This window comes from Drosophila melanogaster, chromosome 2L (assembly GCF_000001215.4).
Source record: "Drosophila melanogaster chromosome 2L".
Taxonomy (NCBI): Eukaryota; Metazoa; Arthropoda; class Insecta; order Diptera; family Drosophilidae; genus Drosophila; species Drosophila melanogaster.
This window is the reverse complement of record NT_033779.5, coordinates 11,794,255-11,809,530: the sequence shown is the minus strand read 5'-3', so window position 1 is coordinate 11,809,530 and position 15,276 is coordinate 11,794,255. Positions and strand designations below refer to the sequence as shown.

Here is a 15,276-nt window from a genome sequence, read left to right as displayed (position 1 = left end):
ATCCCTAATTTGGTATTTTTGTGTATTTGGTATATTTCAAAATTACATTGAAAATAAAGCAGCCCGGTCACACTGCCAGCTCTGGAGAACTATCGATGTCATATCGATACTTCTTCCAGCTCTATACACTGCTTCTCTCGCTCTTCCGCCCGCAACTAAAACTCTGGATCCGCGTTAAATGTTAAGAAAATAAAGGCACCGCTCTAATTAAATGGCCAACCGCAAGTGTACAGTGCGCGCAATGCAGTTAGTGACCAGTGGAGAGTGATGTGCAAGATCGGGCCACGAAACCAAGATCGCCATTGAGCAATCCGGGAACGGCGTCTGTTGAAAAGGGACGCTGCTGCAGGCAGAAAAAGGAGTGGTAGCTCGCTGGTCTATGGATAAAACGTAACTATATCGCTGGTGAGTGCAATTCGAATTGGCGACTCTTGCATTCGTATTCAAATTGGCCAATTGGACCCGGCCGAATTTGTGTGCTTAACCGTTTTGCCGCCTTTTTGTGCCCAAGCCCCGAAAAAGCAGCACAACAACGGGAGGGGGTTGGTGGAGGGAGCGGCGGAGACAGCGGCAGCAAATCGTTAATAAGAACAACGCAATCGCACGCACACACACACATGCGGGCTCGAGCACGCATTGTATCTGTATCTTGCGGTGTCTCTCGTAGTCGCTCTCGCTCTCTCGCTGCCTCCACACCTCTTGCCAGTGCTGGCCACTTGGATTCTCTCTAGCCAGTTTTTGTAATTGGAGTAAGTGCAGGTGCTGCTTGGCTAGTTATCTACTCTGAATGCTAAAAGTAGTTTAAGTTTTCATCTAATATAAAAATTTGTTGAAAGGGATACTTTAATCAGTAATTTATAAATGCTTTTTTGACTTTTTCCATTTGAATATAAGGTTATAAAGATTAAATTGAATTATTTTAATAAGTGTTTTAAATTTTCATGTATTCCGATCAGATAAACCGCCTTGTTATTAAAGTTATTTTTCTCACTGGCTTATGTAAATGTTAACTTTTTTTAGCATTGGATTGGGATTATTGGGCTTTTTACAGCTCTAAGCTAATCAACTCATTACCTGATATTTGTTATGCCTTTGCCATATTATTAAAAAAAACTTATATTTGATATTTGACTGTCAAATTTTCAATAAGATAATCAGATAGCCTTGTTATTATGCCACACTTAGGAAGTTCAATAAATAACTTTTAAATATAAGAGTCGAATCAATTGATCCCTCGTCAAAGCCAAACCGCCTGCACTGGCTCTCCCACTGGACTTTTGTGCTTTCGGCTGCCGCCCGAACGCGCCGCACGAAGAACTTTTACATCGGTCGCCTTTGCCTGCTCGCCTTCTGCTGCCTCCGCGTCTCATTCAGTTTTCAGTTTGCTTTGCTCTGTTCGCCGTTCACCACCGCCTCTCACCCGCGCGGCGTTTCGATTCTGATTGCCACTACTGTTGCACACACACACACACATTCGCCGGAGAGTGTGCCCGCCACCACCACCGTTGCAATATCAAGTAAATTTTCATATACTGGCGTCATAAGAACGAACCGAACAACCTTTTTAAAGCTTGTAAAAAATGCAGTGTTTTGTACGAGGGGAGAAGCTGCTAGAGGGGGTGGGTCGGATATGATGGGATGGGGAGAGGGACAAGTACCGGGGCTGATTGGAAACAATTGAGTTTATTTGTGAAATTCGCAGGCCAAAAAGAATGCGAGAATTATTAATCAAATGACTTTGCGGTCGACTTCGCTGTCAGTGTATTGGTGTGTGAGTGTTTTTGTGTGCGAGTGCGAGAGTATCTGTGTGTGCTTGTGTATGAGCTGCGCGCACATCCACAGCTACAGAGTTTCCATTAACGTCATCATCGTGTCATTCTTGCAAGTTTTAGAGCGAGAGAGGGCAGACGCAGGGTTGCATTTTTCTAAAATTTATTAACTATAGCACTTTAAGCGATCGGTGGCGCTTTCCGTATTGGCACTTTTTTCGCCGCCATATGTTAGAACCCAGCTCCCGATTCCAATTCCTTTAGCTTTTCCAATTGTGCTCAGATGTGTGCCTGTGTTTTGTTTAACAATTATGAAATGCACACTAATTGGCTGTAATGAAAATGTGACGGACGTTTCTCCAACTTGATCCTCCTTCTCCTCTCTCTCACTCTTTTTCCCATTCGATTCGCCGCTCTCTCGGTCGAAATTTGAGCGACAGCCAAACAAACTTAAAAATAAAAAGCGGCAGCAGCGGCAATAATTATAACTATAACTCGAGTTTCGGATCTCGGCATATAGAATGTGAGCCAAAAGGCAAAACTTGTATCGACGCGCCGCCTGTACTCGCTTGTCTCTCTCTCTCTCTCTCTCTCTCTGTCTCTCTTTCACGCTCGCTCGTTAGCTACTCTCTCAGCTTTCATTTTTTTCTGTCTCGCCTCCTCGCTTTATTTTGTACTTACGCTTTGCGATTCAATTCGTTTTTATTGGTTTTCCGCTTTAGGCGGCTGGGAATTGTACGTAGCGTCGTTCGTGCAAAACGTTGTTGCTGCTGGGCCAGGGGATAGGGGGTGACGTTGCCGTTGTCGTTCAATGAATAATGAGAGACAATGTAAGGCAAAGAGAGGGAGAGAGGCAGGAGCGAGAGAGAGGCGAGACGAGAATAACAAAATAAAAAAAGCAAAACCGTGTACAAAAGTGCACGAAAAGCAGTGGGTAAGAAGGGAACAAAGAGGAGGCGGCATGGCAAGAAAGACACAACTTTTTTTCCCTGCTGGCAGCCAAAAGCAAACCAGAATGGTGAGAGGGAGAGAACGAGGAGAGGCCCCCCGTCTAGAATCTAGAAGAAAAGCAGAGAAGACTGACTGGTCGAGGAGATGCACGCACATACAGCTCTTCTAGATATAGATACAATTAATTTGATTTGTTAGCACCGAAACCGCACCGCACAGCACTGCTCGTTTCGAATTGGAATAGTTGGAAATGTAAAATTTGCAATGCCCCCCCGAAGGCAATTCCAATTCCCATTCCCTTTCCAATTAGAGTTAGAATATTTTTGCTCTTCTTTCCACGCAGACGCAGCCTTAGTTTCGTTGTGTTGGTGACTTTTGCATACATATGGATGTACATATACATATATTGACTGCAAATAAATTTTCGCTTGATTTGCTTTTGCCCCCCTGTCCGTTCTTCCCACACACGTATGCAAGTATGCATGTGTTTGTGTGTGTGTGTGGAAGTGGAACCAAAACTGAAAGCAAAGGGAAAAGGGGAAGACTGTACCGCGGGCCGTTTGAATATTTCGCGTAAACATAAACACCGCAAACAAACTGTTGCTCACTGGTTATTATTGTTGCCATGTCTCCCCTCTCGTTTCTGCTTGCAGGTGGCCCTGCCCAAAGGAACATCCGCATCCGTCTAAATATACTTTCAAGTCCGCTCCTGGCGAGCCTCCCCAGTAAAATCGGCGGAATCGGGCCAAGAGAATCACATGAGGTAAGTGATTTCAATTGCTGCAGCTTTCACATCAAATTACAGGGTGACTTTGCCACTCACCACCCAAAGGGGTTATTCAACCCCATTCGATACGGATCATTCTTGTTTCTGGACCATATGGCATAGTGTTTTCGTCTAAAACAGCGCTTTCGAAATTTATAATCCCTTTCGTAACGAGTAACCTAATTCGCTGGATAGCAACTGATTAAATGCAAATCTCAAAGTTTCAAAATAAACTTTAATGGTTGTTTTCCAACTTCCTACTTTACCAGTTTTTGGATATTACCTCATCAAGATACATATGACTTTAATAACATTGCTTTATAGCATATTACTTTGGCACATTAGATTTTTAAATCTATGTCATCGGTCTATTTGTAGATCATCCCAATGATTTCAGTATAATCATAAGATTCTTGATGTATACTTCAATTCTTGTAAAGGTTAGGGGATTCGTGTTACGATGCAGATTACTTGAGCTTTAAATGTAAATAACTTGAAATATTCTTCATTGAACCATGACTCAAAGGGATACACCTTGCTGAATCAAGAGTGAATTGCGATAATGGACCAACTCTAAAAAGTTATCTTAAAGATATGCTTAGATATATGGAATTGGGGATACCCGGTAGTTGGCACAAAATTCTTTTGATCCGTTGATGAAGTGCTAAGGTTTTTGACCTGCGCTTGCGGTTTGCACTCGATTAATTCGTTCTGTGGCGGTGCTTGAGTTACAGTTACTTAATAGTGGGCGGGGGTCCAGCCCCTTTGTAGATTGGGCCATTTGTCTTGCGTTCTGTGCTTGGCTTCATCAGTACTTTTCATGCCCGAAACGAAACCCGCCCACTTTTCTTTTTTTTGTTTCTGCCCGGGCTGGGCACTTGCTCACACACATGTGTGTGCAGAAGACATACATATGTATGTACATATTTGGAGATTTGCACACACACACATCAATGAAACATTCCTACCTCACCACATTAAAAGTGGCGCCCTTTTTTAGTGTCCTTTCTCCCGCTCTGCGCTCTCCTCGATGTTTGCTGAATTATTTGCTCGAGAAAAACAAGAGAGTGTGAGAGCGCAATCACGGGGGAGATTCGCTCCACTCCTCGCCTCCTCTCTTTCTCTTGCTACCATTTGCTTAGCATGTAAGCTGTAAGCTGTAACTGTAAAGCGCTTAGCGAAAAGGGGCGAAACCAGGACCTATGCAAACACTCCCCACCTCTCCCGCTCATGCGCGCGCTCTCCCTCTCTTCTATTGGAGCTCCCCTTGCGCTCTCCCCTCGTGCACTTGCTCATCCATCTTTAATTCGCAGCTCGGTTTTTCCTACACACGCACACACTTACACGCGTTGTCTTTAATCGATTTGTACTTCTTGATATTTACATCAGCCACCCCCCCCCCCCCCCCCAACTCGTTTTGCTCTTCCCTCTCTTACACGTTGCGCTCTCTCTCTCTTCTGCTTGCATTCTCTGATTGGATATCTAAATCCTGGATCCTGCCCCTCCCTCGACTTAACAGCCTCAAATTCCAGCTCCACTCCCATTTTCGTGTCCCTTGTCATTCGTTTTGCTGCCTTTTGCCATTTACAATTTATATAAAGTTATTTCATTGTGCGCCATCTTCTTCTTCCTCTTCCTTCGGTGATGAAGACATACATAGCAATATGGGTGTGTGTGTAAATGTGTGTGAGTCCTGCGGTCCGCTAATGGGCAATTTATATTACTTTCATTGACCAGCAGCAAAATCAATAAAATGAAGAGCTAGCTGGCCAACATCTTTTTACATAAATTAGTTCTGGGTGATGATTGTTTACTTTGTGTGTAAGTGTGAGGGTTAAGGCTCAACTGTACTTGTATGCACGTACATACATGCAACTGACATTTGCATTGTTGCATTGCAAATGTCCTGTAATGTCCTTCGGCACCAGAATGCTGTCAAAATGCCAAAGGACCAACACCTTCACCTCGACTGTGTACTAATCTTTGTCTGATCATAGTCCTTATTAGGAGCAAAGCTTTTAGATTTGGGATATGCAGCATATTTGCAACATCATACATCCCATATCCTCGTAGATACACCTTTAAGAAAAATACACCTTCTCGTCAGTCAATAGATTTGATTCCAATAAATTTCATTCATTTACAGGTGAACAATACAAATTGGTTGTGCGCCAATTAAACACCCAAATGGATCAACTGTTACAGTAGCAGCCACAACATCAGCACAACGGGAGCCAGAGCAAGAGGCAGCAATTTCATGGTAATTGTCCCCAGTCAGCGTCGATAAGAAAGACCTCGAAAAATACCTGAGCAGCCAGAGACTAAGTGACACCACCTCCACCTTCCACTTGCATTTTTTGTTTGTTGTAGCCACGCTCAGCGAAAGCAGTCGACAGCAGCAACAACAGCAATATGTAGGCGCTCCTCAGCAGCAACACATGAAATACAACAGCCAAGAACAGCAGCAACATCAACAACAACTACTCCCAACAAACCAATAACTCCCAAAACAAAAAAAAAACAACACAACAACAAGAACATCATTAGGATATAGGAATCAGGGAACGAGCAACGCCACAACGATCGCCCGGATCTGGACACAAGAATGCAGCACGTGAGCGCTGCCAGCTCGGTGCCATCAGTAGTAACTCCTGTTGTGACCACTGGTGGGACAACGATCACATTGGGCGGCCCACCACCGCTCCCTAAATCCGAGCACAAAGAGGATGGCAAGCCGCCGCACGGCATCGAAATGTACAAGGTGAACATTGAGGACATTTCGCAGCTCTTCACCTACCACGAGGTCTTTGGCAAAATCCACGGCGATGTGGTCAATCATCAATTAGCAGCGGCCCACGGCGGCCAGTTGCCACCACCTCCTCCGCTGCCGCCGCAGGTTACCAGTCATGCGGCGAGTGCAGCGGCAGCCGCAGCAGCGGCGTCCACGAATAATGCCGCCGTTGCAGCGGTAATGGCATCAGCGAATGCAGCAGCGGCCGCGGCGGCAGCTGCATCGGCGGGGGGAGGACTACCGCCGGCCACCAGCGGCAATGGGGGCCAGCAGGTGACGGTGACGACGACCAGCAGCTCGACTAGCAGCGGCGGGAGCACCACCAGTGGGGGCACCACGACCACGGCGGGTGAGTTGCTTATGCCTAAAATGGAGGGCGGAATTCATGGCGTGGACGGCAGCGGCAATGGCGGCAATGGTGGCGGACAAAACGTGGCGCTGGCGCCAGACGGTACGCCCATTGCGACGGGGACGCACGTCTGCGACATCTGCGGCAAGATGTTCCAGTTCCGGTACCAGCTGATCGTGCACCGGCGCTACCACAGCGAACGGAAGCCGTTCATGTGCCAGGTGTGCGGCCAGGGGTTCACCACGTCGCAGGATTTGACGCGCCACGGCAAGATCCATATTGGCGGGCCCATGTTCACCTGCATCGTGTGCTTCAATGTGTTCGCGAACAATACGAGCCTGGAGCGGCACATGAAACGGCACTCGACGGACAAACCGTTCGCCTGCACCATTTGCCAAAAGACCTTTGCCCGCAAAGAGCATCTGGACAATCACTTCCGCTCGCACACGGGCGAAACGCCCTTCCGTTGCCAGTACTGCGCCAAGACGTTCACGCGCAAGGAGCACATGGTCAACCATGTGCGCAAACACACGGGTGAGACGCCACATCGTTGCGATATTTGTAAGAAGTCCTTTACGCGCAAGGAACACTATGTTAACCACTACATGTGGCACACTGGTGAGTGTGATTGATTGGTGGGGGCGGACAATGCGAGCGGCGAGCGCCAAAACAAAAAGACAGATCAGATTCTCTCAGAACTAAATACCGAAAAAAAAAAAATATCCAAGACCAACTCCAGTCAGACCAAATTCTATCCATAGAGTACAAGAACAACAACAGCCATCACCACATCACACCAACCAACCAAACCAACCAAGAACCAAATCAAAAATTCAACCAACCAACCAAACCAATCAAAAAGAATTGACAATAAGCACCGCAAAAAAAAATATATATAAACTTCATCGTGCGTCCTACGTCTTCTTCCACCCACTCTCTCATACACTTCTATCTCGCTCATCGCTTGTGCTTCTTCTACCCGCCAACTCCCACAGTCCCGCCCACTGTACTCACACAGAGAGAAAAACATAAACTGAAATTGGTCATTAACTTTGGTACCTTTCCTGGTCAAATAGCTATACTTTCTTATCACCAACTTACTTAGAAAGTGCCGGAATTCAAAATTCATTTCGTTTAAAACATCTTACAAATGTTTTCCAAATTCCATGATATATAATCACACTAAAACCGCATGAATTTCATTTTAAGCTTTATTTCTGAAATGACAACATTCTAAGGATAGTATTACAAATCAGTTCAGAAACAAAACAACTAATTCTGCCTAAGGGTTTCATAAATTCATTAATTGCATATATATTATAGAACTCAAGCTAAGGTTCTTAATTCTCTAGAACTTTTAGGTATAGATATAGTTCTGATTTTTTTCTCTGTGTCAACTAACGCTTCATGCGAGCGAATCTCCAAAGAAGTGGAGAACGCTCCTCGCCTAATCCCGCTACAAAATTAAAAGAAAACACGCTCACTCGCTCATACCGCTCCATTTCCCCCCAACCATGATCTCTGCATCACACATCCCCAGCTTCACCAAGTCTTAATCATGCTCACATGCACCACCAATCCAAACACTTCATCCAGTGCTCGCTCCACTCCATCACTCCAAGTCCACGTCCAATCCTTTACTCCCGTTTCGATTCGATATCTAATGCCTGTGCAACTTTGTCTACGCTCTCTCTGCTGTCGAACAGGGTGTCCAAAGCAAAGCAAAGAAAAGTCAAGAAAGTAAAGAAAAGCTAAGAAAAGTTCGTTGTTGCTGCTTGTCGATTGCCAACGTCTCTGTGTAACTGCGACATTTCACACTCGATCACACGAAAGCAATTGGATCACACACAACACAAGAAACACGCACACACAAACACACCAATCAGCTCACCTGCATAAATATCTGCTAGGTAGGCTTAGATACCTACCTTAAACTTTAGCTCTTTGGCGAAACTTTCTTCTGGAACTGCACGTTCCGCACAAAAAAAAAAAAACGTAACAAGAACAGCATCCTGAGGATCAGCATTGAGTAGAAGCAGAGTTGACAGGCACACACAAAACAAGACACACATCCAATGAACATCATCCACACCACATACAATCCACAACACATCTGACACCACCACGCCCACGTCCATATGCCCGAGCCAGCAGCCTCCGTTCGCTTCGTTCGTTCGAAACCACAACAACGCAAGCCACGGCCAGTTTCACACCAAACAGAAAAAAAAACGAAGAAAAGATTTTAATACGAAAGAAATAAACCCACCCACCCACGCAGCCACCCCATCACTAAACAACTAAAAAAAAAAAAAAAGACAACAAAAAAATAAGACTGAGCGGCGGTGCGCGCGAGGATGGGTCGGGGGATCTGAAATTTTGTTTTTTCTCCGATTCGCCAACATTTCTCCAATGGGCTGCCGCAAGGATCCCTCTTGGAGAAATGACCGCTGATTCGAGTTAAGCGAGAAAAAAGAAAATGCTTGCGCTTACGAATGCGATTTTGTCTTGTCGAACGAGATCAAACGCCATTCCCTATATACAACAATTCCGTTCTGTTCTGCTACCCTCTCCCACATATCCAGGTCAAACGCCGCACCAGTGCGATGTCTGCGGCAAGAAATATACGCGCAAGGAGCACCTAGCCAATCATATGCGATCCCATACCAACGAGACGCCGTTCCGTTGCGAGATCTGCGGCAAGAGCTTTAGCCGCAAGGAGCACTTCACCAATCACATACTTTGGCATACAGGTAAAGAGACAAAACGAATCGTAAGCCCGCTTCCTGCACCTCGATCCCGATCGAATCCTACCCAGCCTCCAGCTACAGTCCACGACACATAAAAAAAAACCCTGTATACACAGACACTTGGCGGCGCAGCGATAACGAACTCTGGCTAGGATTGGGGTAAAAGCTAGTTGCACTCCACTGTTCTTTGTGGATCAATTACTTTTCCAACTTTACTTTTAACATTCTTGTTAAAAAGAGATTAATCATTTCTAATATAACTAACTTTTGATTTAGAATGTAGTCTTAGAATTACTTACAGCAATTGTATGTTTTGATAGTCATTTTCAGCGTAACTCTCTATAAAAATATGTTTTGATAGGACTTAACTTAGAAGTCAGCAAGTCTTTAAATTATTTTCTTTAATCCTTTTTTTTTTAATGTTTAAAAGCTGATTGATTCTAGCTTTTAAATTCTTCTACTTCTCTTTAATCCCTTGAAACTCAAGGTTTAGACATATGGTTTGTTCTTGTAGTTAGTTTTCCTAAAATCCAGATCGCGGGGACGGTGAACACACGATTGCAACACGCAGCTCTTTTCCCCCGTCGCCTAGAGGAGATAAACAACACAAGACCAATCCGCGCCAGGTGTCCAGTGACCCGCAACCAGCCAGACCAAACCATGACCGCCCCCCCTGTTCCATGGCGATGATTACTAATCTCTAAACATTTTCTCGTCCCATTCGCGCGACACCCACACATTTGCCACGCAAGCAGGCGAGACGCCGCACCGGTGCGACTTTTGCTCCAAGACGTTTACGCGAAAGGAGCACTTGCTTAACCACGTGCGCCAGCATACGGGAGAGTCGCCACACCGCTGCTCCTACTGCATGAAGACGTTCACGCGCAAGGAGCACCTGGTCAACCACATACGCCAGCACACGGGTGAGACACCGTTCAAGTGCACGTACTGCACGAAAGCGTTCACGCGCAAAGATCACATGGTTAATCATGTACGGCAACATACAGGCGAGTCGCCGCACAAGTGCACGTACTGCACCAAGACGTTCACGCGCAAGGAGCACCTGACGAACCATGTGCGCCAGCACACGGGCGACTCCCCGCACCGCTGCTCCTACTGCAAGAAGACCTTCACGCGCAAGGAGCACCTGACGAACCATGTGCGCCTGCACACGGGCGACTCGCCGCACAAGTGCGAGTACTGCCAGAAGACGTTTACGCGGAAGGAGCACCTCAACAATCATATGCGCCAGCATTCGAGCGACAATCCGCATTGCTGCAACGTTTGCAACAAGCCGTTTACGCGCAAGGAACACCTGATCAACCATATGTCGCGGTGCCACACCGGTGACCGGCCCTTCACCTGCGAGACGTGCGGCAAATCGTTCCCGCTCAAGGGCAATCTGCTCTTCCATCAGCGCAGCCATACCAAGGGCCAGGAGATGGAGCGGCCATTCGCCTGCGAGAAGTGCCCCAAGAACTTCATCTGCAAAGGTGAGTGAGCTCTATGATTGTTGGCTGTGCGTTGCATGCATCCAGTGGAGGCACGCGTGGCGTGGCGTCAGCATAGTGTCCCAGCTACAGTCATAATCCAAATACCTTAATCCCGATCCTCTTCTCCAGTTGCTGTTGTGGGGATTGCTTTCACAGCCTCCAAATGTCGTTTTCGTGGGTCGATTCTAGTCAGAAACCAAATCAAAAATCGTTTAGTTTTTCAGAAGATTCATGTTTAAAAACTTGTTTTATTATTTTAATATATGTAGCTATTTTAATTAAACAGTAAAGAAAGTAAAGAATTGCAAATCATATAGAAAGGAATTAAATAGATAATGTGTACATAATTCTTGATTTAATACATTTATTCATTTTATGATCAGTGCAAAACTTGTTGCATTGAAAAGCAAATTATGTAAATACTTATTAGATAACTTCTAGCATTATTTAAGATTTCGGTTTCTTGTTAACAAAAATGATGACTAGACATTTACCTCTTGAGCCTAATTTGCATGCCGACAACGACTGTGAGAGCAAGCCCCCAAAACTTACCTGAGCCGTTTTCGAAATTCAAGATCCCCGACGATCAGATCTTCATGTCGCTTCCATTGTCCGTTTCGCAGGTCACTTGGTCTCGCACATGCGCTCCCATTCGGGTGAGAAACCACACGCGTGCACACTGTGCAGCAAGGCGTTCGTCGAGCGCGGCAATTTGAAGCGCCACATGAAGATGAATCACCCGGATGCTATGATGCCGCCACCACCCGTGCATCCGCATCCGCAAATACCGGCTGGTGTGCTGACGCAAGTCAAGCAGGAAGTGAAACCGATCATAAGTGAGTCGGCAAACACGACTGCGCTAGCGCAAGCGAGTCTTCCCGTGCCCAAGTCGCCCAACTTAACCGGTCCTCCTACCGTTTCAGTTCCCCATCACTCGGCGACCACCACAATGCACACCATTCAGCAGATCACGGCGGGTGCGGCGGGCGGAGCCGGTGCGGTCCAGTTAACACCGGGTCTGGTGCCCCTGGTTACCTCTACGCTCATCTCACATAATGCGGCTGCTCAACAGCAGTCGCAGAAGCAGCAAGCAGCCGCCGCAGCAGCTGCACAGCAACAGGCCGCAGCCGCCGCTGCTGCCCAACAGCAAGCAGCTCAGCAACAGGCGGCTGCTGCACATCAGCAGCATCAACAACAAGTGGCCGCGCAACATCAACAGCAGGCTGCAGTGGCTGCACACCAGCAGCAGCAACAGCAGTTGCAGCAGCAGCAACAACTGCTTCAGTTGTCCATCCAACAGGCGGCTCACCATCATCAGCAGGAGCAGCATCGTCAACAGCAGCAACAGCAACACCAGCAGCAACAACAGCAACAGCATCACCAGCAGCAACAGCAGGGTCATCCACAGGCCCCGCCACCGCAGCAGCAACAGCAGCCGCCGCCCATCGCCTTGATCAGTGACCCAAGTGCTCTGGCACGTGCCGCCATCCAGCTGCAGCATCTGCCAGCGAACGTGGAACAGCACCCGGTTGTTTACTAACAGTAGCCCCTCCTGCACGGCTACACTCCCACCACAGCCCACTCCAGCAGCACGACCAGCACCTCAATAGCTGCCACAGCGGCCACTGCGTCGTCGCAAGCGGCGTGGTGAAGGCATGCGTGCCACCAGTGAGCCAGTGCTAGTGAGCCGAGCTGACGCGACTTCTCTAGATAGGACACACATCATAACAAGCGCACCCCATATAAGCAGCTAGTTGTATGTACAATAGTTTTAGCAGCGCGCTGGTTACGCTGATCGGTGGCCCCAAGCGGATATCGTGATACGCTGGGTTTCTAGGGTGTGTCGATTTTTAAAGCAAGCGTGTGTGGTAAATATTACTTTTAGGACGAAATGGCACAGTATTGCCTTTAAAATGTCCAGTCTTCTAAAGCCCCAAAATTTAATTGATGGTAATTAAATATTTTGTTATCAATTATTAAGATTTTAATTCGTGAAATATTTTAAATCAAGTAATTTAAAATAATCAAATCACCCTGGAAACTCAACGAGATATGTGTCCCAATCGCAAGCAAATTAAACACTCCTCAATTAGTCTGCCGCCGCCAGCTTTAACGTGCAATACGAATCATCTCATAGTTTGTTCTTGGTATCTCTCCCTTTTATGTGTATCTTTAATGCTTAGGCGCTTAGCGTCTAATTTTATTCACGTGTTTTCTACATTTTTGAAATGTGTGCCAGGCGGCGCGTGACTTTGTTTGGGTCGATCGATATGGTTTTTGTGATATCCGATTGTTCCTTAGCTGCGCTCAGTGAATCAAATGGATCCGAAGACCAATCCGTCTCAGGCAATTTTCTCGCTAGACACTTAAAGTTAAGGGGTTTTTGTTGCCGTAACCAGCAGAAGCGCACCATCTTGTATTTTTATTGTGTTTTGACTAAGTTATGATTATATCCATATGGAGCGACATTCATAGAAAGCATCCTCATCATACATAAACATATGCAGATATGCATAGGCATACAATTATAATATATACTTATAGTTTGTAAATAACACGCAACAAGACCCTTGGAAATCTATCGAAAATTATTATCACAACTGTATTATTTTTGCATTTTCCAAGGAGGAACATTAATAACGAGCTAACGCGCGAAAACTTTCACATATATTGGCCAAGTGTAGTCCTTAACCCAGTTTACAATATATCGAGCCCTGAAAGTGGGGCTGTGATGATTATGAGATATATATACAATTATATGACAGTGGAAACAGAAGCAGCATAACGGCAGACCCAACTAACGAGATAATGAAAAGGGATTAAACAAACAAGTTATTATATTTAATGTTAGTTGAACTACTAAAAGTAATGATTGAAAGCACGGATCGAAGGAATGGAGATAGGAGTTCCCGCGTGGGAGTGCGAGTAGTTTTTAGTTGGGCGCGTCGCCCAATCATTATGATTACAATTACAATTACGATTATGATATATGGAATACTAAACCTATAACAACAAGTTATTACCCCACTATTAAAGTTAACAAGCAACAACAACAACAACCCATACATATACATATATACGACTAGGCACAACTCTAAAATTAATTATAACCCTTAACTGTGCTTGTGTTGAAAACAACAAACATTAAGAACAAGTTTAAGCCGTAACGAAATAAAAGAAAGTGAAACAATTAACGAGAAATCCCCAAGCGCCACAAGCAACAACATATCTGCTTTAAATTTTACAAAAAAGGAAGAGAAATCTAAAAAAAAGTATATTAAACACGAGTCAAAGTTTAATAATTTAGTAAGAAAACAATACACAGACAAACTGACAGACACACGACCCACACATTATGCTTCCTTTTAAATGCAACATTTTATACATTTAATTATCGAGAATTAAATGCTTAAAATACAATTTTAATTTAATTTAACAAACTGTAACTGTACACGAATAAACGGAAAATGTAAAACTGTTTGTTTAACCATTTAAAGACAGAACTTGGTTTTATTTAACCTAATTTTATTGATTCACGATCATCGCAGCAAAGTGCACATTTTGAATACACTTAGAATGCAGGGAACAATTGAAAATTGAAAATGAAATTATCATTGATATGCATGTATTTTGCTTTCACACTGAAAATAATTGTTTTCGAAGTCGCAAACACACACTATCACACGTCTATAATTATGTAGTTGAGTATCCGTGTTAGTTTTTGGGTGTTTTTGGATTTTTGGTGATGTGTATAGAGCGCAGTATATAGAATGCATATAGAGATATATATTATTGTACGATTATTGACTAATATATAACGGATATGTATGTGTAGTACGTGAAAGGCAAGTTTATGGAGACAATTCACTTGTGTTGCAATATTAATGAACAAACGAAATAATTTACTTGTAAGTTGCGTAGTGCAAGCCGTGAGAATAGAGGTAACTTTCTCCACAACCCACACTCACTGATCGACAGACACATACCCATTAACCTTAATGATTAAACGCTGGGACAGCGGCAAAAATGTTTCCTAGGAGAAAAATTAACAGAAGCTGAAGAAAACGCTTGGAATGCCCCAATTAACGTAAACATTAAAAGCAACAAACAGTAACAATACTAAATAGAAACAATAATGTACTATAAATCAGATACAATACAACACTATATATACCTAAAATATATATGCCTATACGACAGAAATTGGACAACAAATGAAATATATATATATATAGTATATATTGTACAAGTTACGAGTAAAATGTAATTAAAATTTATGAAGTAGTAAGCACTAAACAAAACAAATAAATGAGCAGCAAAAACGCGCAGCATAAGCATAAAACCGGATTTTACAAGAAACTGAGTAACCCTGAGTAGAATTATATTTTTTGGTTAAGGATATTATTATGA

The 15,276-nt window shown here is 44.6% G+C and overlaps 1 protein-coding gene across 9 annotated transcripts, besides 1 other annotated feature; it reads left to right on the top strand.

Moving 5' to 3' along the window:
* Positions 1–92: 92 nt before the first annotated feature.
* On the top strand, positions 93–15,204 carry crol (crooked legs). 9 transcript variants are annotated; one of them, NM_001273461.1, is made up of 8 exons: positions 93–405; positions 5,633–5,746; positions 5,857–7,160; positions 9,209–9,376; positions 10,126–10,296; positions 10,381–10,866; positions 11,490–11,702; positions 11,790–15,204. In NM_001273461.1, the coding sequence occupies exons 3-8, from the start codon at positions 6,092–6,094 to the stop codon at positions 12,404–12,406; spliced, it is 2,724 nt and encodes a 907-aa protein (NP_001260390.1). In that variant the 5' UTR covers positions 93–405; positions 5,633–5,746; positions 5,857–6,091; the 3' UTR covers positions 12,407–15,204. The 9 variants fall into 9 exon arrangements, with proteins under 9 accessions (NP_001260390.1, NP_723687.1, NP_001260393.1 ...); NM_164971.2 differs by lacking the exon at positions 9,209–9,376 and adding an exon at positions 3,374–3,483 and having other exon boundaries at positions 5,857–7,244; positions 10,129–10,296; NM_001273464.1 differs by adding an exon at positions 3,374–3,483 and having other exon boundaries at positions 5,857–7,244; positions 10,129–10,866; positions 11,790–14,362.
* Positions 4,370–4,408: a mobile genetic element.
* Positions 15,205–15,276: the final 72 nt, after the last annotated feature.